This window comes from Ahaetulla prasina, chromosome 5 (genome assembly GCF_028640845.1).
Source record: "Ahaetulla prasina isolate Xishuangbanna chromosome 5, ASM2864084v1, whole genome shotgun sequence".
Classification (NCBI taxonomy): domain Eukaryota; kingdom Metazoa; phylum Chordata; class Lepidosauria; order Squamata; family Colubridae; genus Ahaetulla; species Ahaetulla prasina.
In genome coordinates this window covers 57,978,175-58,003,121 of record NC_080543.1, presented here as the reverse complement: position 1 = coordinate 58,003,121, position 24,947 = coordinate 57,978,175, and the positions used below count along the sequence as shown (strand labels likewise).

General features: G+C 35.3%; 3 protein-coding genes and 1 long non-coding RNA gene across 12 annotated transcripts in view; 2 read left to right on the top strand and 2 right to left on the bottom strand.

Moving 5' to 3' along the window:
• TTC3 (tetratricopeptide repeat domain 3) overlaps nt 1-10,409 on the bottom strand; it is a 75,826-nt gene extending 65,417 nt beyond the window's left edge. For all 5 annotated transcript variants that reach the window (XR_009155268.1, XM_058184523.1, XM_058184526.1 and 2 more), the window contains exons 1-11: nt 10,279-10,409; nt 9,736-9,864; nt 8,542-8,626; nt 7,660-7,705; nt 7,308-7,443; nt 6,754-6,838; nt 6,198-6,251; nt 4,637-4,763; nt 2,823-2,908; nt 1,976-2,070; nt 829-891 (exon numbers count right to left, since the gene is read on the bottom strand). Coding sequence is in view for 4 of the 5 variants with exons in the window: in XM_058184523.1 (XP_058040506.1) it covers nt 829-891; nt 1,976-2,070; nt 2,823-2,908; nt 4,637-4,763; nt 6,198-6,251; nt 6,754-6,838; nt 7,308-7,443; nt 7,660-7,705; nt 8,542-8,626; nt 9,736-9,761 (803 nt within the window). In the remaining variant the exon portion in view is untranslated. The remainder of the gene's footprint in view (nt 1-828; nt 892-1,975; nt 2,071-2,822; nt 2,909-4,636; nt 4,764-6,197; nt 6,252-6,753; nt 6,839-7,307; nt 7,444-7,659; nt 7,706-8,541; nt 8,627-9,735; nt 9,865-10,278) is intronic.
• Nucleotides 10,410-10,500: 91 nt separating this feature from the next.
• On the top strand, nt 10,501-17,145 carry PIGP (phosphatidylinositol glycan anchor biosynthesis class P). 5 transcript variants are annotated; one of them, XM_058184542.1, is made up of 6 exons: nt 10,501-10,659; nt 11,757-11,790; nt 12,080-12,169; nt 13,930-14,002; nt 15,330-15,448; nt 16,189-17,145. In XM_058184542.1, the coding sequence occupies exons 3-6, from the start codon at nt 12,088-12,090 to the stop codon at nt 16,305-16,307; spliced, it is 393 nt and encodes a 130-aa protein (XP_058040525.1). In that variant the 5' UTR covers nt 10,501-10,659; nt 11,757-11,790; nt 12,080-12,087; the 3' UTR covers nt 16,308-17,145. The 5 variants fall into 5 exon arrangements, with proteins under 5 accessions (XP_058040525.1, XP_058040524.1, XP_058040523.1 ...); XM_058184541.1 differs by having other exon boundaries at nt 10,506-10,706; XM_058184540.1 differs by having other exon boundaries at nt 10,506-10,706; nt 11,751-11,790.
• On the bottom strand, nt 17,146-21,632 carry LOC131199130 (uncharacterized). Its single transcript, XR_009155269.1, has 2 exons — nt 21,515-21,632; nt 17,146-17,825 (listed from the first exon to the last, which is right to left on the bottom strand). It is a non-coding gene; the product is annotated as an uncharacterized LOC131199130 (long non-coding RNA).
• Nucleotides 21,098-24,947, top strand: part of HLCS (holocarboxylase synthetase) — an 87,260-nt gene continuing 83,410 nt past the window's right edge. The window contains exon 1 of the mRNA XM_058184528.1: nt 21,098-21,772. Within this exon, the coding sequence (XP_058040511.1) occupies nt 21,488-21,772 (285 nt within the window). The 5' untranslated portion in view covers nt 21,098-21,487. The remainder of the gene's footprint in view (nt 21,773-24,947) is intronic.

Here is a 24,947-nt window from a genome sequence, read left to right as displayed (position 1 = left end):
ACCCTTGTTTCAAAATAGTAAATTGAACTAGTTCTGTAGTTTTTGAATCCTAGCTATTGATACTTACTTTTTTGCCTCATTTATTTAATAAGATAGAATAAAAAAAGAAAAATGAAACTTTTAAAAAAGCAATAAACAATAACAATAATTATATTTATAAGGGCTTTTTTAATTGTTTTACACAATGGTTTCAATGAAGATTGATTATATTTAATGGGATATTGTTTTTAAAAGTGAATTATGTCCTTCTGCACTAATATGTACTAAGTACATAAACCCTGAACATCCCTAAGATATAAATTCCAGAATTAAAAATTTTTAAAAAGAGAACTATGGATAAGAACATTTGTAGCTCAGGACTGAAATGAGGAGTCCTTGGTGATCTCTGAATTTGGCTGTTTTCTTGCAGATGTTTTATTACCCAAACTAGATAACATCATCTGTGCACTGCTGTACTGCTGATGTCTGGAGAAAACAACCAAGCTCTCAGAACATCAAGGACTATCAGAGTCAGAGGGAACTTTCTCTGGAAACCACAGATTACAAATGTAACATTACCTACAAAATATCCTTATTACATTTAAATAAAAGCAACTTTCCCTACTTCAAAATAGTTGTTAAATAATCTATGGTCTGAGTGCACTTTTCTCTATGCTCCGATTTAAACCACAGGCACAGAATATGTTGAATTACTCTGTAAATTAATGTAATTTTGCAGGTGAACAAATTGGATGTTTCTTTGCTATTTACAACCTTATGTGGCAATATGATTTAAGAATATGTTCAAACCAGCAAATCTCTCAGTTGCAAGGGGGAAACCATACTTACCGATACTGTCCAATTCGGAGAAAACAGAGAGCCCGATTGCCATAAAGAAAGTGATTTTCAGGCCTTAAAAAAGGTTAGATAATATTTAGCTTGTAAGCCATAAAGAAAAAAACAACAATTAGCCATAAATTATTTCAAATGAAATTTCAAGGTATCAGAATTTAATTTGTAAACTGAGTTTGAAGAAATACTCAGCTTTTTAAAAAAAAACATATCTAGAGAACAAATTTTATGAGAATTGACTCTAGACAGAGAATGCAAGTGGTATGGCTTTTACTACTAGCCAACATGTGGCTAAATATCACAATTACAACAGTTTGTATAAACTGACCTTGCTAACAACAGTGCATATATTACTCATTCCTAAACAATTAATTTTTAATGGTCAATCTACTTTTATGCTTTCTCTCCTGGGAAGACTGTTGAGATGAAAATGAAGGTGAACCAATAGGAATATTGATTGCTTTGCTTTCCTTAGAAGCAGAGACGAAGGCTTAGGGTCAAGCTAATTCCACTATGAAGTCTAAGCCTAGAGAACATAATCAGTTATGGGATCAGGATCACAAATATAAAGCAACTTTTGAAGGGCATGTCTTAACTTAGCACTAGATTTATCAAAGCATGTTATGCAGGCAGGGTCTAAAGCTTTAAATCCCTTTAACTGTTAGCAAAGTGCTGGAAACAATGTGTTATTAATGGCACCATTCTCAATTTATCCTTGTTATCCATCTTGGACTGACCTTTTGGAACCTAATCTTGCCTATGCTTTATCCATCTGCTGAATTTGCAGTAATTACTGCCTTTTGGTATGTATGCTAGTCTGGGTGCTATGTCTGAAGAGACACACACCATAATAATTTCCTTTTATATCTTTTTCCATAAACTTATTTTAAGACCTTTGTGGGTCTTAATAGTCAGAATAAATGCTGGACTCAATTAATATGGCCACGGCAATTCTTTGAGTTAAGAATCAGCCATCTGAAAGCAAGACTATACTTTCATGTGAATATTATATTAGAAAGTTCTACAAATTTAAAATACTATATTCCTTCCTCTCTCCTTTAATACGCTACTCTAATTACATTCTCCCAAACTTAATTTCTGAACATTTGCATGCTTTTGTATAGTAACATAATTTATCCCTTACCATAGTTCTATAGCTTTTGTATAGAAAGTGACTGCACTATCAAATTTATCCTTAGCAAATGCTTCATTTCCCCTTTTTTTCATATTCTCACTGGTCTGTAATCAAATATGACAAAATAAAATTGACAAGAAATTGAAGTTATTTTCAAATTCAATATACAAGATTTGGTCTATAAAATCTCTATGAACAATGATGCTGTTTTTAAATTATTTTAAGGTTTTTGGGCTATGCAATGTAGAGCATTAGAAACATATCCATAATAATCAAATAGCTACAACAAATAATAAAAAATCATCCAGTATATAAATTCAAAATTCTGAGCATTTTCATTTTAATTTAAACATTAGTTTGCATGAAGTCATTTATTCTAGCAGTGATCAAGATACACAATGTAAAAAGATGGTACACCTTACTGAAATGAATGGAAGAACCAAAGCCCACACTCTATGAGTACATCAAAGCTTATGGATAAGGGTTGGTTGTTTTGTAATGTCTGTTTACGTTCCATAATCATTGTAAGGATTATTAGTCAGTGAAAGTGAGTTGGACAGCCACATAAATTTTCTTAAAGAAACAAATAAGTAAATAATGCAGATATATATTTTATATATATATATATAGGTAGAACAAAGATCAGATAAAACCACACAGAACCCCCTCTCTGACAGAGTTGGGCAACTTAGAAAGGGATAGATAGATAGATAGATAGATAGATAGATAGATAGATAGATAGATAGATAGATAGATAGATAGATATAGACAGACAGACAGACAGATATAGATAGAGCATTTCAATATTAAATTATCCTTAAATTTTTGTAATATGTAATTTTTTAAAAAAACTTACCAACATACAGTTGTCACAATAATAAGATTCGAAGGCTTCTACTAAATTGTAGTCATCCAAAATAACTTTAGTTATATAATACTTATCTGTAATAAGAAATAAAATGCTCAGCTAAGACAAATGCATTGATTATTTGTTGCTCAGAGGTATAGTACTGAAATATGTGCAACCTCCTTTTAAGGACAAATGGCCCTAAATTCTTTATTTAAAATCAGTTAATAGGAAAGCTAAAGCCAGCATTCCTAAAGGCAGTAAATAGTGCTGTATTTATAACAATGAGACACTAAAAGGCTTTCAGAACTATGGGATGGAATGGAATGCCCAGAATAGTAATGTCCAGAGGCCATAAATCTACAAGTTTCACAGGGGGTAAAGTCACTTGGGAGGTCCTGAATTACATATATGCTCCACTATTTAGTCACACAAAGCTAATAAAGCTATTGGGGCCCAGGATGTTCATAGCAATCCAGCACAACAGCAATTGCCCAATGGCAGAATTCCAGCTCAGTTCCTGAAACACTCAAGTGTTTTTCAGCTATGGTTGCTTGCAGGGACAAATACTGATATTAGATTTTTGTGATTGGGGCACTCCATTTTTTTCTGTCAAGATGTAATAAAAACAATTCAAATAAATAGATGATTACATTAAGGTGAATCTCACTTATATACTTTGAATAAAATAAATCATACCATTTTAAAAAACATTCTATTTCCAATAATGAATAAGAAAAGCTTGCACAACGTAATACTCTTAATTCTACTCTATATTGCTTAATAAAACATCCTGATATCCTATATTGCTCAATGGGAGCATTTCAATCCCTGGCAATGTGAATTCTGCAGAAAAGTGTGACATTCTTTACAATAATTCATACACTTAATGTAAAAAAAATCCCAACCTTAAAATGTTATTTATTTTTATTTTATTTATTAAATTTGTTTGCCGCCCATCTTGCTGCTATGAGTAAAATATAACAAAAGTTTACTCTGCTCTGGTGGATTACAATAAGGGCTTTAAACATCACCATGAATTAAGTATGTTTTTTGTTTGCTAATTCTCTATATAAAATAATTCAAAATAATTATAGATTCCAGCATCTATTATATACTTATCTAACCAAAATTTAACAATGCAATATTTCTTTTTTAATTTTTAATTTTTTTGAATAATGTCAACTGAAAAAAAGTAGAAAAATTAGAGTTCTATTATATCACTAATGATAATTGCAATTTCATTAGGCATAAACTAACACTGGATCCAAATGCTTAATGCTTGGGCAATACAGTGTTAAATTTTTAGCTTTTAACTGAAGAAAATAAGAATTTGTTCTCCCCACTAGTATTTTCATTATTACTTCTTAACCTGTTGTAAAACTGCAGTAGCATGTTATGTTTGTTTGATTGTAATGAGGTAGACACTAAATGAATCAGTACGTGAAGTAAGAGGATATGGAGTTAGACCTAGAATTCTGTTGACAAGTGGGTGACAGAAATGGCATTTTCTGAATATTTCCAAAGGTTTCTCCTCAAGGGCAGCTGTATAATGAGATATGATATGGCATGGATAACTTAAGAGAAAATGGTATTTCCTTATTCCTCTCTCAGGACAAACTTTTGGAATGACTGACATCTATCAAAGACAGCTGTTAGTAAGAGCCTTTCCTGTAATGGAACTCTGAATGTAAGCTATATATAAGACAAGATTTGCATTAACGACCAGCTATTTATTTCAGCTTAAGACTACAAAAATCCTCTTTCAAAAAAAAATGCTTCCTAAACTGATTATAGTAAATTTAAATCATTTGTATACTTACATGCAGAAAAGAACAGTTTGAGGATAGACCAACAACAATAATCTGCAAGTTTCCTTAATTTCTGTAAAATGCCAATGTGATCTGCATATTTCATCCATTCTAAAACTTCAGAAGTTCTAAGTATTCCCTATTTTAATTAAGGAAAATATCAGTATTATTTTAATTATTTTCATAATTATATTCAGTGTAATTGAATTTGAGCATATTTTACAAAAGTGTTCCTCAATAACTTTGTCTGTTACAGAAAGGAAAACACAATTCACATTTAACACATTACATTTAAGAAAACAGATGTTAAACTACACTTTCAGAAGATCATTACTATTGATTGTATCAATATAAGCAACATATTAAAAATAATATAATAGTACAACCTAACTAAATTATAGTGGCTACCACACATAATACTAGCAAACCACAGAAATTAGCATGTCCTATTCAACCACTTTTACAAGTCATTAATAGGAAAATCTTAAAACAATACTTCCTGCACCAAGTAAGGGTGGGCAACCTGCATTCCCAAATCTAATTTTTCAATTACTTTATTTTATTTATATCCTGCCTTTATTATTTTTTACAATTAACTCAAGGCAGCAAATATATCGAAGATACCTTCCTCCTCCTATCATCCTGACAAAAAAACCTGTGAAGTGGGTTGGGCTGAGAGAGAAGTGACTGGCTCAAGGTCACCTGGCTTTCATGGCTAAGGCAGGACTTAAATTCATGCTCTCTTGCTTACTAGCCTGGTGCCTTAAGCACTAGACCAAATTGGTTCTCTCTTTAGCATCTGTGGCAAAGTGTAGTGACACATGTAAGTGAATTTATATGACTATTTATGTAATCTTCCATATTGATCCACATACAACTTAACAAGCTACAGTGAAAAACATTGATTTGTATGTAATTTTTATCATGAATATAAATGTTAAAATAGCTGAAGTGAAGCACACAAAATAACAGTGAGAATTGTTCAATGAATAACAACTGAGTAAGGATATCAATCTGAGGAAGTGTGATTATTATTAACAAGTGGTAACAAAGAACGTCAGAAGAAAGCTGCAAGAAAATGATAATAAAGATACTATTCTCACAAAAAGCCTGGTTTCTCAACAAAAATTCCTGTGGATTTATGCAAGGCCTATGAACAGAACATTCTTGGACATTTACTGATAAGGAAACAGGAGCATGAACTCTCTGAGACTGGCATTTTGTAAGCAAAAGTGAAAGTCTGCTCACTATGTATAGTAAATGATCATACATGAGTACAGCATCTATGCCAAAGGCACAGTGCAGTCTATAAATTTATAAGAACTGTTAAACTCTCTTTCTACCACAATTATGCATGGGCATTATAAATAAGCAAGTGTACAAAACACTGGATTTATTTCTATCAAATTCATTATAATAGATAAAGCATATGATTATTCTGGATTTATATATTTGACATATGCATTTTAAATCATGATCAAGGCAGTGCTGTAAAAGTCCTTTATAGGGAACAAAAAAGATACAAAATTTTAACAAATCAAAGAGTTTATCTGAATAAATAGTTCAAACTTACCTTCTCTAAATCAGTTTCAGTTGTCAATATGCCACTGATAAAAAGTTGATCATCCTGGAAGTAAGAGAAGAAAAGGTTTGTCAGCAAGAGCAACCATACACTTTCTTTCTGTTATAATGCCTCATTTATGTTAGAGAGCAGGAATGCACAGTATTTAAAGCTTGCAGAGCACATAGATAGCTCCAGTGATACATGATTATTTTACTCAGAAATACTAAAAAACTCAGAAATACTAAAATACAACTCTCACTTTTATTTTTTTGGCTCAATAGTTTTTCAAAATAAAGCCATTGGAATATATTTTACAGACTTAAAAGTTTCAAATATGCAAAAGTCCAGAATAATCATATGATTTATTACTACAAGGTTAGAGCAATCACATGAAGTTTTTTTTAACTTCAACTGAACTTGGAAGTCCTAAGAAAGACAATGATAATTGAAAATTTTCTGAAATACACTGTTCTTTAAGAAATATGCAGTCACTTTTTATGCTATTCCTGTATTAATTTAAAATAATATAGCATTAACGTTTTAAAATATTTTAAAAATTACTTACGGCAAATTTTTTTACTATATCAGTAACGTCTTCTAAAATCTCAATTTGACAGAGTTTTTCCAAATTTAGCTCATCAAATTGGAAACTGTTAAATGTAGAAAAAAAGATGTTTAAAATCAATTATGCATTATTATTTATGAAATTCTATACCCTTGGAAAGATGTAATTTTTTTTTTTAAAAAAAGGACATTACAACATATCTGATTTGCTCTATATTTGTATTTATGTCTGAAACCACAGGTATTCCTCATTCATTCAATAAGTCAAATACCTGCAATCAATCAGTGGAGGCAATCCTCAGCATACCTGCTATGAAAGAATTGATTCTCGGACTTAATACATAATATCTTTGGGATTACTGCTTCAAGCCACTAACGTTGGTTTTTTTACACAATTACTCATCAATGTCACTCTAAAGAATATATTTCTTGTTACTTTATTCCATAATCTGTTAACTGTTTTTCATAAGATTTTGTAAAACATATACAAGTTTTTTATGTTTAAACTTTTAAAAATACAATGGACAGACAGAATGCAAATAAATATTTGTTTACCTGGAATCATGGCATTTCTTACTGGGATCACAATGAGGTACAAATAAAAGTGGTCTAAACGTGCATATTTTAATTATGTCACAGTATTTATGCAGCTGAAAAAGTGGTTTGCTGCACCACACTTTGCAGATATCACCTATGGCACAAAATTGGGAAAAATGGGGTGGGGGGCAGAGAAAGACAAAATCAAAAACAATGGTCTAGTAATCCTTCAAGCCCAAGGATCTAACTAGTGGGTGTCAAATATTTTGCTATCTTGTCTCTGTACAACAAGATAACAAGGTTTATTAAACAAAACCTAGATAAGAAAACTATCGAACAAAAAAAAAAAAAGCATTATCAAGTTAAATACCTGGTTCATGTTTCTTTGGAGAATATTCGTGAAATGTTCCACGCATCTAGAAACAAAGACATTATAAGTACCATTCTAAAAATGTGAAGCAAAATGAAAAACAGCCCTGAGTTAAGCAATAGTGTTAATTCAAAAGTGGATGTTGAATGTTCTTCAACCAATACCAAAAAAAATATAAACTATCCGTTCTTTGTAAATCATCCCCGCTACCCACTTGGGTATCATGGCAGACTAACAAAGGATCAATATCCTGAAAAGCTGATTTAACATTGTATAGGCCAGCAATCTTTTGATTCTTTTCTGGAGGAAGTTTTTTTTTTAAAAAAATGACCTTCTTCCTAGAAACAAATAAACTCTCCTTTTCCAAAACTACTTTTGGTCAACACTAATAAGAAAATGCTAATATACCTTGCTTTTTTTTGGATCAAGACAAGTTCAATTATATGCTGCCACTTGCTCAGAAACCATTACCAATAATCTAGTGTTCAAAATTAATAATATATTTAAATTCCTGGTTGTGCAATTCACACCTTTGATGCCAAACTTTTATCAGAATATCTGTGCAGAGATTCAAATAAAAGACATAACTGAAATACACTATATAACAATAGCACTTATGACTTATATACCATTTCACAGTGCTTTACAACCCTCTCTAAGCGGTTTACAGAGTCAGCATATTGCCCCCAACAATCTGAGTCCTCATTTTACCCACCTCAGAAAGATGGAAGACTGTCAGCCTTGAACTCAAACTGACAAACTGCTGGCAGTCGGCTGTCAGCACACTTCACCTGCAATATTGCAATCTAACCACTGTGCCACCACTGCTCTTAATAGAAATTAGTACATGCACACAGATGTTACTTTTCATTAAGTACTTACCAATTCACAACATGGCCTGATGAAAGGACTGTAAAGTGATATGTATTTGATGTCTTCAAAAGTAGGATTTTCCATACTGCATGACCTTTAAAATGTAACAAATCGTTTAGAAAAAATGATTTAACAAAAATGCTAATTACCCATAAATGTTTTAATGAATTTTAGTTAAAAGAAAAGCAATTTGTTATAAAACAAAATTGAAAACATTGTTTTAATAACTTATACAATAATAAATAAAATTTAAACAATTTAATTATTACATTAATTTTAGATGATCAGATATTTATCCAAATCTGTATTTTCCTTGTACCAGTATATGACATACAAAAAAAAATCCTTTTTGTTAGGTAGTTGTAAAAATTGACAATTTTATGAAAGGAAGAACCATCCTGCTGGATCAGGACAAGAACCATTTTATTCCAGTGTTTTGCTTCTCACAGTGGTCAGATGCTATGTAGTACTTGGGTGCAAGAAACAATTACATTCTCTTTTTCTACCACTGTTCTCTGCAATTGATATTTGGAAACTTGCTTCCTTCAACCTAAAAGTAACAGTGCATTTGCAAGCATTTGAAATATATATTGTTAATATCCTTTTAAAGCGATACAAATAAGCAGCCATCAGTACATTTTGTGGTGATAAATTTAACAAATTAAATATGATCTGTACAAAGAATTGCAATCTTTCATCTTTTCCCAAAAAAATTCCAACCAGTATTGTTGAATGACTCCTAGTCCTAGTCCTAATGCCCTAAGGAAGGAATTTTCTTTCCTTTAGACTTTCTCCTTGCTTTGTATAATATTATACAGCTCAATTATGTCCTCTTTCAATTACACTTTTCCAACCTGCAGACTTACACACATTCTCCTATGAAAGCAGTTTGAGTCCCTTTTCAACTGTAGTGTCAACAGCTATACACACTATTCCGAATGCAGACATATTATATATTTGTGAAATAACATTATAAAGTCAATACTTTTACTTTCAATTTCATTTGCCATTTAGATTGACTGATTAGCTAGCTCTGGAAGATATTTCCAGGGTTTTTCAAAATCGTGTTCCAAAAAATATCCTGAAAAATTTGACACCATTTTTACGCTTGGCCAGTTCATTGCTTATCCATAAATTGATCTCATCTATGTGCAAGTTAAAAAGCACTAGTCCTTACACACAACCTTACTGGATTCCTCTTACCGAATTCCTCTTATTCCTTGAATCATAACTGGGGCCACTCAGAACACTGTCAGGTCATCGAGGGGAATCTGGGAGCTCAAAAAGGCAGCTTGCTTGGAAGCTGGTCCAGCAGGAAGCCTTCTGCGGTTGCTAGAGATAATAATATCAGCGGAGAATAATGCCAGAGGGGACAACAGAAGTGGCTGCCCTTAAAATATACGGAGCCTCCCCACGTCTTAGATGAGCTGCATCAGAGCATTCATCAGCACAGGAGTTTGCAGGGTGGGCTATCTGGCAGTAACTGCAGTCCAACGCATTAGGAAAACGCCAGGCTGCCTACAGCGATTTCGAGCCAGAATCTGTACACCCATTAAGAAAACATTTTTTAATATGCTGCCTGAAGGCGGGTCGCGGGAAAAGGGCGTCCCTCGAGACTCGTAGCTCAGCCACCGAGAAGGCTGAACGGCCGCGAAGTTTGATCAAAGCCGCGACCGTATCAATGCACGGAGCTTTTCTCTCCCCGGGACGACGGGCAAGCTTTACGGGACTCCCCGCCGCTCTTACCTTCACGCCGCCTTGTTGTTTCCCCCGAAAGGAACAATCACCGCCCCACCACGTCACCACCATCCAACACGCTTCCGACTTAGCCTGCCTCCTCATTGGTCCCTCACTGCATAGACTGCATAGCTTTTAAAATAGGACGATAAACCTTGCGCTTTCCGGACTGTGGACGTCACTTCCTGTACTTTCTATCTTCCGCCATAGAGAAAAGCGGCGTTTTTAGTAGAAAGGTGTATGTGGACCACAAATCCTGTCATCTTGTAGTCCGCATACAGGAGATGAGGAAGTTGTTGTTTTTAGCTTAATCGGATGACATGCGAAAAGTTTTCTAAATCGATTTTCTCCAGTTCAAATCCTTCCATATATCTTCTTTGGACAGTTTTGGTATGGACGGTTGGACCTACGCTGCGTTTGTAATTCTTATATTAATGGTGATGCAGTGATAATTTTACTTTTCCTGTTATATAAATGGCTTCTAGTTAAACACACGGCGATACGGAAATGTTTTAATAAAGAAATAACTAAATACAATACATTTTGGACCCATTCCATTATCAATTATCGTTGCTTATCCTGTGTTATAATTATTGCAATAGTAGCATTGATAGTGGAGTCATCAGTAGAAAAATGGAGAAAGCTGAGGTTAGCAAGCAGTGTACTGGAGCAGTTCCAATTGCTGTCATTTTGGCCATGAAACATTGGCAGGGAGGGGAACAGTTGCAAAATGGCTTTTAGAAGCATGTAAGCTTGACAAATGTGGTTAAATATTAATGCTTTTGAACTAGGGATTGAATTTTAAATTCTGCTACATTACATTTAAGGAAGTGTCTTAGTCTATAAGAATAATTTTGAAGAGCCATATATATAATTTCAAGCTTTTCAGAAAATAAAAATTTTAAAGTAGCAGTGTGAGATTTCCCCCATAGTATTTATTTATTGTAAATGAATACAAATAAATATCATTTGACCATAGTTCCCTCGGGTATCTCTCTCCAACTGGATGCCTTGCAGATGTTTTGGAGATATGAATCAGCCTTCCATTCTTCTGAGGTCGAAATGAGGAACTAGATTGTTGAGAACAATATGGTGATATTTGTAAACCGCTCAGGGAGTGCTGTGAAGCAATGTGAAGCGGTATATAAGTCTAACTGCTATTGCTGTTAAAGCAGGGAAGGTCTTCTTCTTTGCACTTCTGTGAAGAAGTCGTCCATAGTTTGAAAGATTCAGTTTTGGAAAAGTTTAACACAGTTAAACTGTGGGCTTTTGGAAGAGGATTTGGGGGCTTTTGGAAGAGTTTAACACAGTAATGAATCTTTTGTAAGATTGCCTATGAGGGCTTTGATGTTTCTTTTGGAAATCTTTGTTCTAACCTTTATTGTTTAACTATCATGGCATTTATAGCGGATTTGTTTTTGTTTTGTTTTTAAAGATTTTCAGGACTTAGCATCTTAAACATAGGAACCATTTTGTCTTCTTCACAGTTCTCTTGCTATTGGATATGATTTAAGATTAAAGGTAAGCTTTGAATAAAAAGACAGAAAGGACTTTGTACTCATTCTCTATTATAAATTACTTGAATTTGCAGCCAGTTGTCTTGCATGTAGCTAGACATAAAGCTAATTTCCAAATGCCTGATGGAGTGTGCTTTGAAATTTGAAATGTGTATATCCTAAGTAGGATATTAAAAGAGGATTAGTATCCATGTTGTATTTTTTGAATACTATAATTTCATTTGTTTGGCCACATTGATAACCATAGTTAGGTTAACATAAACTAATTGTTTTCCCTTTTCTTTTTAATAAAGGCATCAGCATGGTTGAAAATTCACCAGCACCATTGCCTGAAAGAGCTATATATGGTTTTGTTCTTTACTTGGGCTCCCAATTTGCATTTAGTAAGTAAACAATTTAAACCCAATAGTCTGAATGTTGTGATACAATATATCTCAAATTACATCACAAGCAAGATAGTATATGTATGTTGGCTGTTGCATTTCATTGTTGTCTTTTCAACATTGCCTATGCTGCAATTGAAAGGTTTGTAAAGTTTCAGAGAGTAAAGTGCAATGTTGCATGTGATACCCCATACTGAAAATAAGAGTCATAGTTCTTAAGGTGCTACACATGAGAGTAAATTATGTTGAATTAATTGCTTCTAATTAAAGATAGAGATCTCAATGGTCAAATGGCATTTTAGATGGCGGACAGAACGTCTTATGTGTATTTTTGTTTATTTAAAAGACCTTGATTACAGATAGTTCATGCTTTAACGTCTATTCATTCAGCAACTGTTCAGTTACCACAGTACTGAATGAAAGGACTTACACCCAGTCCTTGAGGTTCAAGACGCTGTAACTCCACTGTGGTCACATGAACAACATTTGGCCCCACTTTGCACACCTGGCTTGATGATGATTTTTTGGCCATCTGCCTACCTGCAACTGTGCCCACTTCACCATCTGGAGCTTCTGTACCAGCTTAGGCCTTATTTCGCACTGATACAGCTGAGACTTCTCCCTTGCCACACACATGGTCTTTTTTCACATGCTAGGCATGTTTCATGAAAGGCTCTGGGCAGATCATGAATTTCTCTTATTGCCCTGGGCAATAAGAGAAATCCTTGCTAAAGTCCTGGCTGCACAGGCCCAAGAAAAGGCAGCATGAAAGAAGGTCCTGGCAATGCAGTAGTGGTGTAGTGGGTATGCTGGCAACCAAAAGGGCAGAGATTCGGGGAGGAGATAGGGAGTTCAAGTGGATGTAGAGGAGGCAGTCCCTAACCTTGCTGAGGCTTGGGGCTGGGAGGGATCAAGTATCCACTCAGTATTCAGTACCAAGTATTCAGAGAAATTAACTATACATACTGACACAAATATTCATATATCCTGTGCCTCCCCAGAAGCAAGATACTAGAAAGAGAGTAGCAATGATATTTTAAAATCAGAAAGCCCTGAAGTGATAAAATTACACACTTGCCTCATATACAGTTTTAGGCAAAAATTTAGGCATACCTGTCAAATTGCACGTTTTGATGTATACCTAAATGAACAGAAGCTGACTCCAAAATTGACTCAGCTTTTATGTGATAGAAAGTTAGACTGAATTCTTTATGCGAAGTTGGATGCATACATACATACATATTATTTATCTTCATGCAATTGTAGCTATGAACACGAACAGCTATTTTCTAATGCATATATATACAAAATATCCACCAATGAAACAGAAATGCTAACTCCCTATATCAAAGATAAAACTAAATCAGCTCTTTTATTATGGCTGTAAAAATGCTACTGAGATGTTAGAATAGAATAGAATTGAATTGAATTGAATTGAATTGAATTGAATTGAATTGAATTGAATTGAATTGAATTGAATTTTTATTGGCCAAGTGTGATTGGACACACAAAGAATTTGTCTTGGTGCGTATGCTCTCAGTGTACATAAAAGAAAAGATACGTTCATCAAGGAAGGTATCAAGATGATACCTTCATCAAAGTTGTTAACTTACCTCCCTCATACCAATTATGAATATGATTATTAAAACGATTCTTACATTATATGCTTGCCTTCTTTGTGGATATAATATAATTCACCACTGTACTTAATTTTTTGCTTTTTGTCTGTGTGCTGTATCTATATATATGGATATATGTAGTTCTGTATATTGTGTGGGCCTACATACCTGAATCCTGGCTGTTCTCGTTGGGCTTAACATACTGGCCACAAAAGTAAGTTCTTAATAACACTTTCATTAAAGTTTTTCCTATTGAATCTACTGAATGATTTTACAAATACTATGTATATTTTAACAATGCAGGTAATCCTTAATTTATAACAGTTCATTTAGTGACTGTTACAGTGGCACTGAAAAAAGTGACATGACTGCTTTTTACACTTATGACATTGCACTATCCTCTGGTCATGTGATCAAAATTCAGACACTTGGCAACTGATTCATATTTATGATAATTGCAGTGTCCTGGGGTGATGTGATCACCTTTTGTGACCTTCTGAGTCAATGGGAAAGCCAGATTTACTTAACAACTTTAACAAGAAACGTTGTAAAATGGGGCAAAACTCACTTAACAACTGTCTCATTTAGCAACATAAATTTTGGGCTCAAATGCGGTTGTAAATCAAGGATACCTATATAACCTTGAATAAGAATAATCTCTGCTAATTCAGAAGAATCATCCATATAATTTACTATAATATTTCCAGTTGAATGTAAAGGTACTTGCCCCACTCCCATTCCCCTTCTTATGTATGTGGCTCCTGATTCAGGACTTATCTGAGATTTAAGAACATATATGATGTTGAATGTGGCTTTAAGTATGAGTAAAATTATGAAACTAAAACCAAACAGGCAGGACTGTGACCCTGAAAAGGAGAACAGATAACAAAAACCAGACTTTTGTCTTGTCTATGATATAAAAAATAGCAGCTTTTGGACACAAATAAATGCCAGGGCATTGGTATTTAAAACAAGATTGGTGTGGAGTCCTCAGTGTTCTCTGAGCTTGATTGTTCACTTGCAGATGTTTTATTACATGACTAGGTAATAGAGAACACAGAGAAATAGGGACTTCACTGTTCAACCCTGAGCTACATATATTTTCTTCTATCGGGACTGGTGTCCCTGATTGTAGAGACAGATCATAGTAAGATCACCTTTTAAGTTTTATCTGAAACATTCCAGTTCTAGAAATCATTATATGATTTTACATTATTTTCTTTATATGTAACAATCCAAAGATATATAATCTGTAACCTTGTGTTTAGGGGCTCTTTTGCAGTCCTTTGGTGGAAAGAAAGAATCTCTGTCCATTCAAAGTCTATTACTTACACAGTTCTAACTAAACTTTCTACATTCTCAGAATTTTGAATTAAAGAGCCCTAAGATTTTAGACTTTCTTTCCAAACAAACTACTCCATTCCCTTATCATGTTGCTAATTCTCTTCTTTTTCTACTATGCTACAATATGTTGATAGTTGTTTTATTGCATTTTCTCATATGTCTGAAGCACTATTTCAAGTGTTGTTTCTACTTCCTAGATTCTGGGCTACTGCATTGCCTGTGTATCTTTTAGTTGCTGTGGGAATAGGCTATATACTCCTCTTTGGTATTAACATGATCAGTACAGCTCCCCTGAATTCTACAGACACTATAACAGGTAAGCACGAGAATTACAAAAATATACCTAGAACTGTTTGCAATGTACTCTTAAACTTTATTGTGAGATGAACATGCTAATCTCTCAAGTATGTGGGTTTTTTGCTTTATGCTGCATTGTTTGCATCATTATGTTTTAGATCAGGGGTCTCCAACCTTGGCAACTTTAAGACTTGTGGACTTCAACTCCCAGAATTCCTCAGCCAGCAAAGGAATTCTGGGAGTTGAAGTCCACAAGTCTTAAGGTTGCCAAGGTTGGAGACCCCTGTTTTAGATCACAGAGCCAGTTTGATTAATGACCAGATTAGAAAGCAAGAGACCATGAATTTAAATCCCACTTTAGCTATGAAAGCCAGCTGGGTGACTTTGGGCCAGTTACTCTCTCTCAGCCAAACTCACCTCAAAAGGTTATTGTTGTGGGGAAAACAGGAGGATGAAGATGTGTTAGATATGTTTGCTGTCTCAGCATATTTGTAAAAATAATAAAAGTGAGATATAAAATGAATGAATGAATGAATGAATGACTTTTCAGAATAAAGTTTCCAAGGTGACTGTAATGGCAAATACTGTGAAGGTTATAAATGCAGGCACTGGTCACAAATTTACTTTTTCATCACCACTGTAACTGCAAATAGTTGGTGTCAGAGACAGTCTCTAACATATTTCTGCAATAAATAATTTATTGCATTCTCACTACATATCAAAAAAAATGTATTTGTGATTTTTAAAAATCTTTTACAGATCACTATGCAAAGAATCAAAAACAGAAAATACCACAAGAAGAAGCAATTCCTGCATTAAGAGATATTCCTATTCATGAAGTAAATAAAATGTTTTTTCTTAACAGCAAAGAGAATTAATCTAGAAGGCCATGTCAGAAAGTATTTAAAATTTGCTCTCATGAAACACCATAGAGAAATATTGACAATGGGGTGCCAAAACATTTGACTTCAGACAGCTTTCATAAATTAACCCTAAAATAAGACTGTAATATTTAAACAGCATTTTAAGGATTAGGTGGAGCCTCTTGGGGTATTGTATTTCTACAACTTTGATTCATTCATCAATCCAGGTTGCTTTTTTCTTATACGTTGCAGATAAAGTTTTTCATTTGTTCTCTCCTATAGCTGATACTGTATTCTAAATTATTTGAGGAAAATAGTTTCCCCTGTGAAGTTCTGTTGACAAATCCTGCTAAGTATTTCTCTCTCTATGTCAATATAATATATTTACATGACAGTGAATTTAGCTACTTCTCAGTAGTGTTCTGTTTTGTATATTAGCTAGACTATGTATTATTTAAGGATACGTTCCAAGAGCTAATATATAAAACTACCAAATGTGGTGGCTATTTCTTTTAACAAGGTACACCATGTAAAATTATGATCACGCTTATTATAAAGCAGCTTAGATAAGTGCATAATAGAAAAGTTATGCTGGATCAGGCCCAGAATCATTACCCTTAGACATTTAGATGCAATTTTTCTTCCGTGTGTATAGAAAAATTTGCAGCTAAAGTAAACAAAGTTCAGATTTTTTAAGTTAGAGATACAGAATGTATTCCAATGTGAAAGCAATACTATAAATAATTCCAATTGAAATGCAGACCTAAGTTTTGAATGTAATTGCTTCATAACTAGTCATAATATTTATATGCATGCTGGTTAACAATTAAAGACATTTTCTTTACTCGCTGTATACATTTATTTCGAGTTTTATTCTTCAGTCATGGTTAAAATAAATTCTGGTGATATTACAAGAAATTGTAATATATTGCAGTGAATTGGTATATATACTTTCAGCAAAAAAGCTTGGAACACACTGAATCTTATTTCAGTTTAGCTTTGTATATTGGTTTATAAATAATAGACAGCATAATTCTTTTTAAAATTCTGTGTGGATCTACACAGATGAATTCTATTCCTAGGTAAATGGTTATAGAATTACAAGCCTAATACCTAAGGCAATGATGGTGAACCTTTTCGGGCACCGAGTGTCAAAAAGGGAGCACGCACATACTGCAACAAGTACCGAAAAGGGAGCACTTCGCACATGCACTTGTCAGGGCCGTGACCAGGAAGAAAAGTTGTCCAGGAGACATACGCACACCGGATAAGGTCTTCCAGTTATTGCTGTGCATGCGCACACGACGATCAGCTGGCCAGCACGCATGCTCACACCGTGTTTTACGTACACCGTAAAACAGAAGACCAGCTCTTCCAGTTTTAGACACTGCCACACACACAAAGGCCAGCTGATCCTCACATGCGCATGTGTGCCAGAAACCCGGAAGAGAAACGGGCAACGCCGTGTGTGCCAGGTGACATGGCTCTGCGTGTCACTTTGGGCACGCATGCTATAGGTTCGCCATCACAGACCTAAGGGAACATAAAAGAGATGAGAGAAAAGTTATGATACCCAAAGTTGACTGCAAAAACAGGTCATTTAGCTACTAAGGAGCAAAAGTACTTAAAATGTAATATTTAAACTAGTTTTTCTATCCTAAACATTAGTCTAGAATCAGAGTTGGAAGGCACCTTTGAGGTTATCTAGTCCAGTCCTCTAATCAGTGCAGGATCCAGTAACCCTTTGGCAGATCACAGTCTTTTAAAGAATCTTTTAAAAAAAGGAAAACTCACTTTTTAATGTGGCAGACTGTTCCACTGATTGATTTCAATCACAAACCACCTCCTGATGTTTTGCATGAACTTCCATTTCTACCAGGGCAATAGAAATAAATCTTTCCCTCTGGGAGATATTCTGTGTGGTAACTCTTTAAGATTATTTTTCTATTTATGATATATACTATAGAATAGAATAGAATAGAATAGAATTTTTTATTGGCCAAGTGTGATTGGACACACAAGGAATTTGTCTTGGTGCATATGCTCTCAGTGTACATAAAATATATGTTCATCAAGGTATTTGAAGAGTGCTATCATTTTTCCCTTTGTATTTTCTGTAGGCTAATACTGTATTCCCAGATCTTTTAATCATTCCTCACAGGCCTTAGTTTCTAGATTCTTCACCATCTTGATAACCATCTTCTAATTTTTTTCCAATTTGTCACTGTCCATTCTAATACCTAAATTCTGTCACAGCATTCCGAATGGGTTCTGACCAAGATAGAATAGAGGGACAAATTTGATGTACGGTTAAAAAGACGTAATTCAGGTACAAGTAATCCTCAGTTAGCTATTCCAATTGGAACTGGCAATTTGGTCACTACATAATGTAAAACTAAATGAGATTGTCAGAGTGCTTATGATATTACTTCATCTTTCCCTTGATTTACAGGGAAAGGTTGTAAATGTAAGGATTGGTTGCAAGTTACTTTTTCATCATCATAGTAACTGTGAATGATTGCTGTACAAAGCAGTTGCTGAACAAGGACTACCTATAGAGTCAACTATGGATTTATTTGGTACTGTCATTCCACTTCAACAATAACAGTGTTTCTAAGGTTGAAATTATTTTCTTGGAGGAAAGATGGAATGTTTATCTAAATCTTGGTATTCACCCAGAATAGATGCAATTTAAAATAAAAGAAATATAAATCAACTAGACTTTGTATGCCTAAATGATTTTGTTTGTTTTATGAAAAGGAGAAAATAACCATAAGAAATGTTTAAGATATCTTTTCCACCAATATAATCACAATGATTTCTTCTGGAAAGGTTATAAATTAGCAGGAATGAAATATATTTTGATTATAACTGGTTTTCTTCTTGATTTCTAATTCATGTTAAAAGATGTGGCTTATTTCCAATGCATTTCCTTCATTGAAAAAGTCTTCATCGTTGGTAATTTTATGGATCATTTGTTGCGAAGCTATTCCTCAACAAATGCACATTTTGATAACTTACATTCTGTCAAAAACCTGCCTCTGAATCCATTTTTTGCAGCCTTCCATCTGTGCTGAAAAACCAGCTTCAGTAGGGGGCCTTCATTTTTTTAATCTTTATTTATCTATATTCCATTAAAACTTTCATTGTATTTTTCTGTTTGTATCCTAATTTATGAATTAAAAGGTAAAAGTTCCACTCGCACATACGTCCTAGTCGTTCCCAACTCTAGGGCGCGGTGCTCATCTCCATTTCAAAGCTGAAGAGCCAGTGCTGCCTGAAGACATCTCCATGGTCATGTGGCTGGCATGAGTAAACGCCAAAGCCGCGTGGAATGGTGTTACTTTCCCACCAAAGGTGGTTCCTGTTTTTTTTCCTTGCATTTTTTACATGCTTTTGAACTGCTAGGTTGGCCAATCTGGAACAAGTAACAGGAGCTCACTAGGGATTTGAACCGCTGAACTGCCAATCTTTTGATTGACAAGCTCAGCGTCTTAGCAACTAAGCCACTGCATCCCTTAATTTATGAAATATGGTACCTAAAATCTGCTAACTTAATGCATAAAACATCCAGGGCCCTACTTCTGTGGAATTAAAATGTCCACGATGTTTATATCAGTTTTATACACAAAATTGTGATTGTTACAGCATCCCTACAGTCATCTGATCATGATTTCTAATGCTCCCTGCCACCTTCCCACAAGCAAAGTCAATGGGGAAGCTAACAGGAAGTTGGACATTCCTCCTGCTCTTACTATCTGTGGTCATTCTGTTTTCTGTTTAGGTAAGTAAATATTAACTTTTTATTGAAGTTCATTTGCAATAATTATTTTTCTATTTATGAAATATACTCAGATGATTATGGAACCATTCAGTATTGTGTAACAAAAATATGGTCAGCCTAAATGTTAATATTTATTATGGTCACATCGGATTACACTACCTTTCTTTTAAAGGATGACCCAAGGGTCACAGGGCTGACTAGTTCTATAGATAGTTGCAAAGGTGAGGCCAAAAGCAAAATCTTTCTTACCATTACTCAGAAATTTAACTTCAGTTGATTGTGGTAAGCCCTTTATTGGCATAAATGTAAAGGTGATGCTATATCTTTATGACAATCTTAAAAGAAACATGAAAATGACTTCCAGGTGAAAAAAGCATTAATTGAATATTTTGCTTTTGCAATGGGGTGTGAGTGGAAAAAAATCTTTTTATAACGTTTATTTTAAAAAGTTAACAGTGGTACTCAGGAGTTGCTTTTTGCTATTCTTCTGTGGATAAATGAGAAATCTGCTCTGAAAGAAACAGGAAAGGCACTTCTGGTGTCAGACTAGCAAATAAACCGTATGTGCAGAATAACACATGACATTCCCACCGATATGGTTTGGTTCTTTGGTATTTGCATAGATTATGTTTTCGTGTCCTGAAAACAAACTGCCAATTTTTCTTTAGAACTTCTCCCCACTTTATTTAGCTTTACAAATTGAATAAATAAATAAATAAATAAATAAATAAATATAAACATGTTTTATATCTGTTTAGGGGCTTGTAATGTTCATTGCTTTGGTACTTGCTCACAAGAAAAGTATAGTATTCTTTACAATCCATAATCCAATCCAATCCCCTGGAAGAACGTTTGGCTGCATTTTATTTTATTTACATTTCTATGCCGTCCATCTCCTCTACAAGATGACTCCGGGGCGGCATTAATTCTCAGTCCCTCAGGTTTGCGCCTTCTAAATCAAGGTAGTCAGTTAATACACACAACACAAGCTCACTCGTTGTTGACAAAGGTGAAAAGAACCTCTTAACGTGTAGCAGTAAGGTTAAGGCAGAGACAGTAAGACGAAGCAGAAACTGGGAAAGTGCTAGCAAGGGAATCGCCGTCCCTAAGTACTTCCCTCCCCCTCTTTCGAAACGGGAGACTTTCCCCCCTGCGGATCAGAGCGCAGCAAAGAAATCGAGCCCGCGGGAACCTCTCGGCTGACACAAGCAGGGTGGGAGGAATGCGATTTCTGGCCAATCAGCACCGTCTTTGTCTTCGCGTGAGGAAGAGCGAGAGGGCCAATGGGAAAGCGGTGGCGCGGCTCCACCACCGCTCTTCACTTTGCCGAGTAGTTGCTGATGCAGGGATGGGAATCCGGCCGTGAGCGGCCTTTCACAGTCGCCGGCGGCTCCCCCCCCCCCTTCGCGTCATGCTCATCACGCTCTGCTACTTATACCTGTGGGCGCGCTGGGGGCCTTGTTCCGCTGGGCTCATCCGGCGCACAGTGCGCCGGCTGTACCGAACCAAGTGTTCGTTTACCTTCTGCTCTTCCTCCGGCTGCGGCTCCTCCTTCTCCAGCTTCGGGTGTACTCGCTTCACGTTGCATCAGCAGGCCCCCCACCTTCCGCTTTGCAAACGGGAGGCGCCCGGCTTCTCCGACGAGATAATTTGCCTCAGGGTGGGCGACAAGGTTTTCTTCACTGGCGAGACTCAGGTGTGATATGCAGTGGCGGAGAGTCGGCCAGGGAGGGCTGGGCCTACCGTACGTTGCATGGAAAGGGAAGTTGTGGGTGTGGATATGCGAGGGTTAGGGAAGCGTTGCTGCCTCACGCCCGCGTTTATTAGAGAGGCTGAAAACTTTCAGTCGTGGGAATGGCTGTTCCTTGGACCGGTCGCAGGAGATACCAGATGAAGCTGAATGTGTGGCGCGAGCCACTGATACTTTTATTAACTGTTCAATATATGGTTTCAGCTTGCCTGTTTTCCTGCTTTAAAAATTTCCCAAGGCAGCTTGCACAGGGATGTACCGGTATCATAATTTAGAAGCGCTTGCTATTAAACAAGTACCGAGGTAGCGGAATTTCAAAACTTTTTATCAGTTGAAATCTCAAGAAAGGCAGGTTTCAGCAATGTAACAATAAGTGCCAATATGGTGTTTTTTTTTAGAGTAATGGACTGGAATGGCATTCCTTTAAAATCCTTGGCTGTTGAAAACATCAAATTGTTTTACAGATTGCATGATAACAGTCTCTCTCTTCCCATTGGTATATGTATCTAATAAATGTATGTAGTCATAAATATGCTTGTGTTCATGTGTGTTTTATTTATGTGTTAGTGTAGAATGTCTGTGTGTTAAATGTGTAATATGTGAACTTACCATGATATTTCTGACAGACTGAAAAATTAGCATTCTAACCTGATCAACCAGAAAAGTTGAACTCCAGTTCCCATAATTAGCAGCCCATGTTTTATTGCTAGGGGAATGTGGAAAGAAGTGCAATGCATCTGGGAGGAGTACAGTAGGTATGGAACAGAACGCCAAGTTAATATTCCAAATATATTTTCCTCATTGTGGGAAAATACTTTGCATCTTGAATAAATAATGCATAGCAAACAAAAAAAAATCAAAAGGTTTCAATTATATCATGTCCCTACTCTTCCCATAAGATGCAGCAATACTGGTTTGGTGTATCCTAGGAACTTGTAGGTAATAATTATGTTGATTCCCCATGATCAACCTATAAATGTATGTACAGGTATACACTTAAAATTGGAATGTTATTAAGCCCAATTATAGACACATTGCTCATTATTAAGCACAACTATAGACATATTGGTTTTATATTTACCACAAAATTTAAATCCAGAAATCTCATATATTTGACGGAAACGGCAACTTCTTTAACAATGGTAAATTGCAGATAAGATACAACGTTTTCAAAGGTTACAGTTCATTTCTATTTTTGCTCAACTATAAGATACATAAATATATATATATATATATATTTGTTTTCTGAGGTTTTCACGGGTGTTTGTATATAGGTCTTTGGTTGTTCGGGTTTTCTCCCGTGTAAAATTGGAAGTGTCTTGGCGACGTTTCGACGAAGTCTCATTCGTCATCTTCAGGCTTCAGCTTGCCTGAGCAATGTGTGATCGCAGCTGTTTCTTCCTTTTAACTGCTAGTGGGGTTTGAACTGATTGGGTGGGAGCTTGGCTGTGCTCTGATTGGATGGGGGTTTTCTGTGCTCTGATTGGATGGGGGTTTTCTGTGCTCTGATTGGGTGGGAGCTTGGCTGTGCTCTGATTGGATGGGGGTTTTCTGTGCTCTGATTGGATGGGGGTTTTCTGTGCTCTGATTGGATGGGGGTTTTCTGTGCTCTGATTGGATGGGGGTTTTCTGTGCTCTGATTGGATGGGGGTTTTCTGTGCTCTGATTGGAGGTTTGAAGTGGCCAATGTTGCAGCAACATTAGCCACTCAAACCCCTCCAATCCATACATGCAGCAGACTGACACCCACTACGAAGATGTAGCACGACCACCAACACGGCCAAACAGCAGCAGTGCAGCTCACCAGCTCAAATCTGCAGCACAGATTAGACTGAGCACAACCAAGCCCCCACCAACACAGGACACACCCCAGCCAATCAGAGCACAGAAAACCCCATCCAATCAGAGCACAGCCAAGCTCCCACCCAATCAGTTCAAACCCCACTAGCAGTTAAAGGAAGAAACAGCTGCGATCACATTGCTCCCAGAAGCACGGTTGAAGCCTGAAGATGACGAATGAGACTTCGTCGAAACGTCGCCAAGACACTTCCAATTTTACACGGGAGAAAACCCGAACAACCAAAGACCTATATATATATATATATATATATATATATATACATACATACATACATACATACATACATACATACATACATACATAAATATAAAACTTGGTTGATATTATTCATATTACATAGCAATATACAAGTCTTGAAGTAACAGTGGTGGCAGTAATACTGTGAAAAGTAGCTCAATAAAGCAATAAAATGTTGTATTATAATGTAGCTAAAAGCCAAGAATTAAATTGTAGAGTTACCAGAGTATTAGATTAATTCTGATAAGTTGTATAAGTGGAAAATTCAGGGATATATTAAGGTTACCATTTTTAATATGTGCAGATTGAGAAAAGGGTTAAATAAAAATCTAAAGCATCAGAAATTCCTATTCCTACTTTAAATGTGTCTTTTTCTGCCCAAATATTTTTTTCATCTTCATTTTTTTTCCTGCTCATGCAATTTATTTTCTGTCTTAGGTTATATCGTTGGCCTAATGTTTGTATCACATGGTTGCAAGATCGCTGCACTTACTCAGTTCTTAAAGCAAAGCTATTGATGCATGGTATAACTAAGTTTTGTTTGTTGCCACTTTGTCTCTGACCCTAAAACTGATTAGGGCTGAAAGGGAGTGACCAACCCAAGGTCCCTCTGGTGGCATTCATGTTAATGGAGACCTAGAAATTGGATCTTCCTATACTTAGTCCAGTCAGCAGTCATCTCTTCCCCAAAAGACTAAATAATTTATGTTCCCACAAAGGTACTATTTTATTTTAATTATTTCAAAAGCAGCAAAAGTCTTAATATTTCAAATTTGTAATTTTAAAAAAATTAAGTTAAATTATTATCGAGATTTTTGCTGTTCATTTTAGATACTTTAAATTCTTTAGAATAATTAATTCTTTGCTTTATGATAGGATGAAGAATCACTCACCAAATAGCTTTTCCTGAACTGTTGCTCAGAAGTTCTGTTTTAGCTTTAAATTGTCATTTGATAAAATTAGAAGAATAAGAAATGGGAGACATATGTTTTTAAGGATGTTTGATAAGCATCTGTGAAGCAG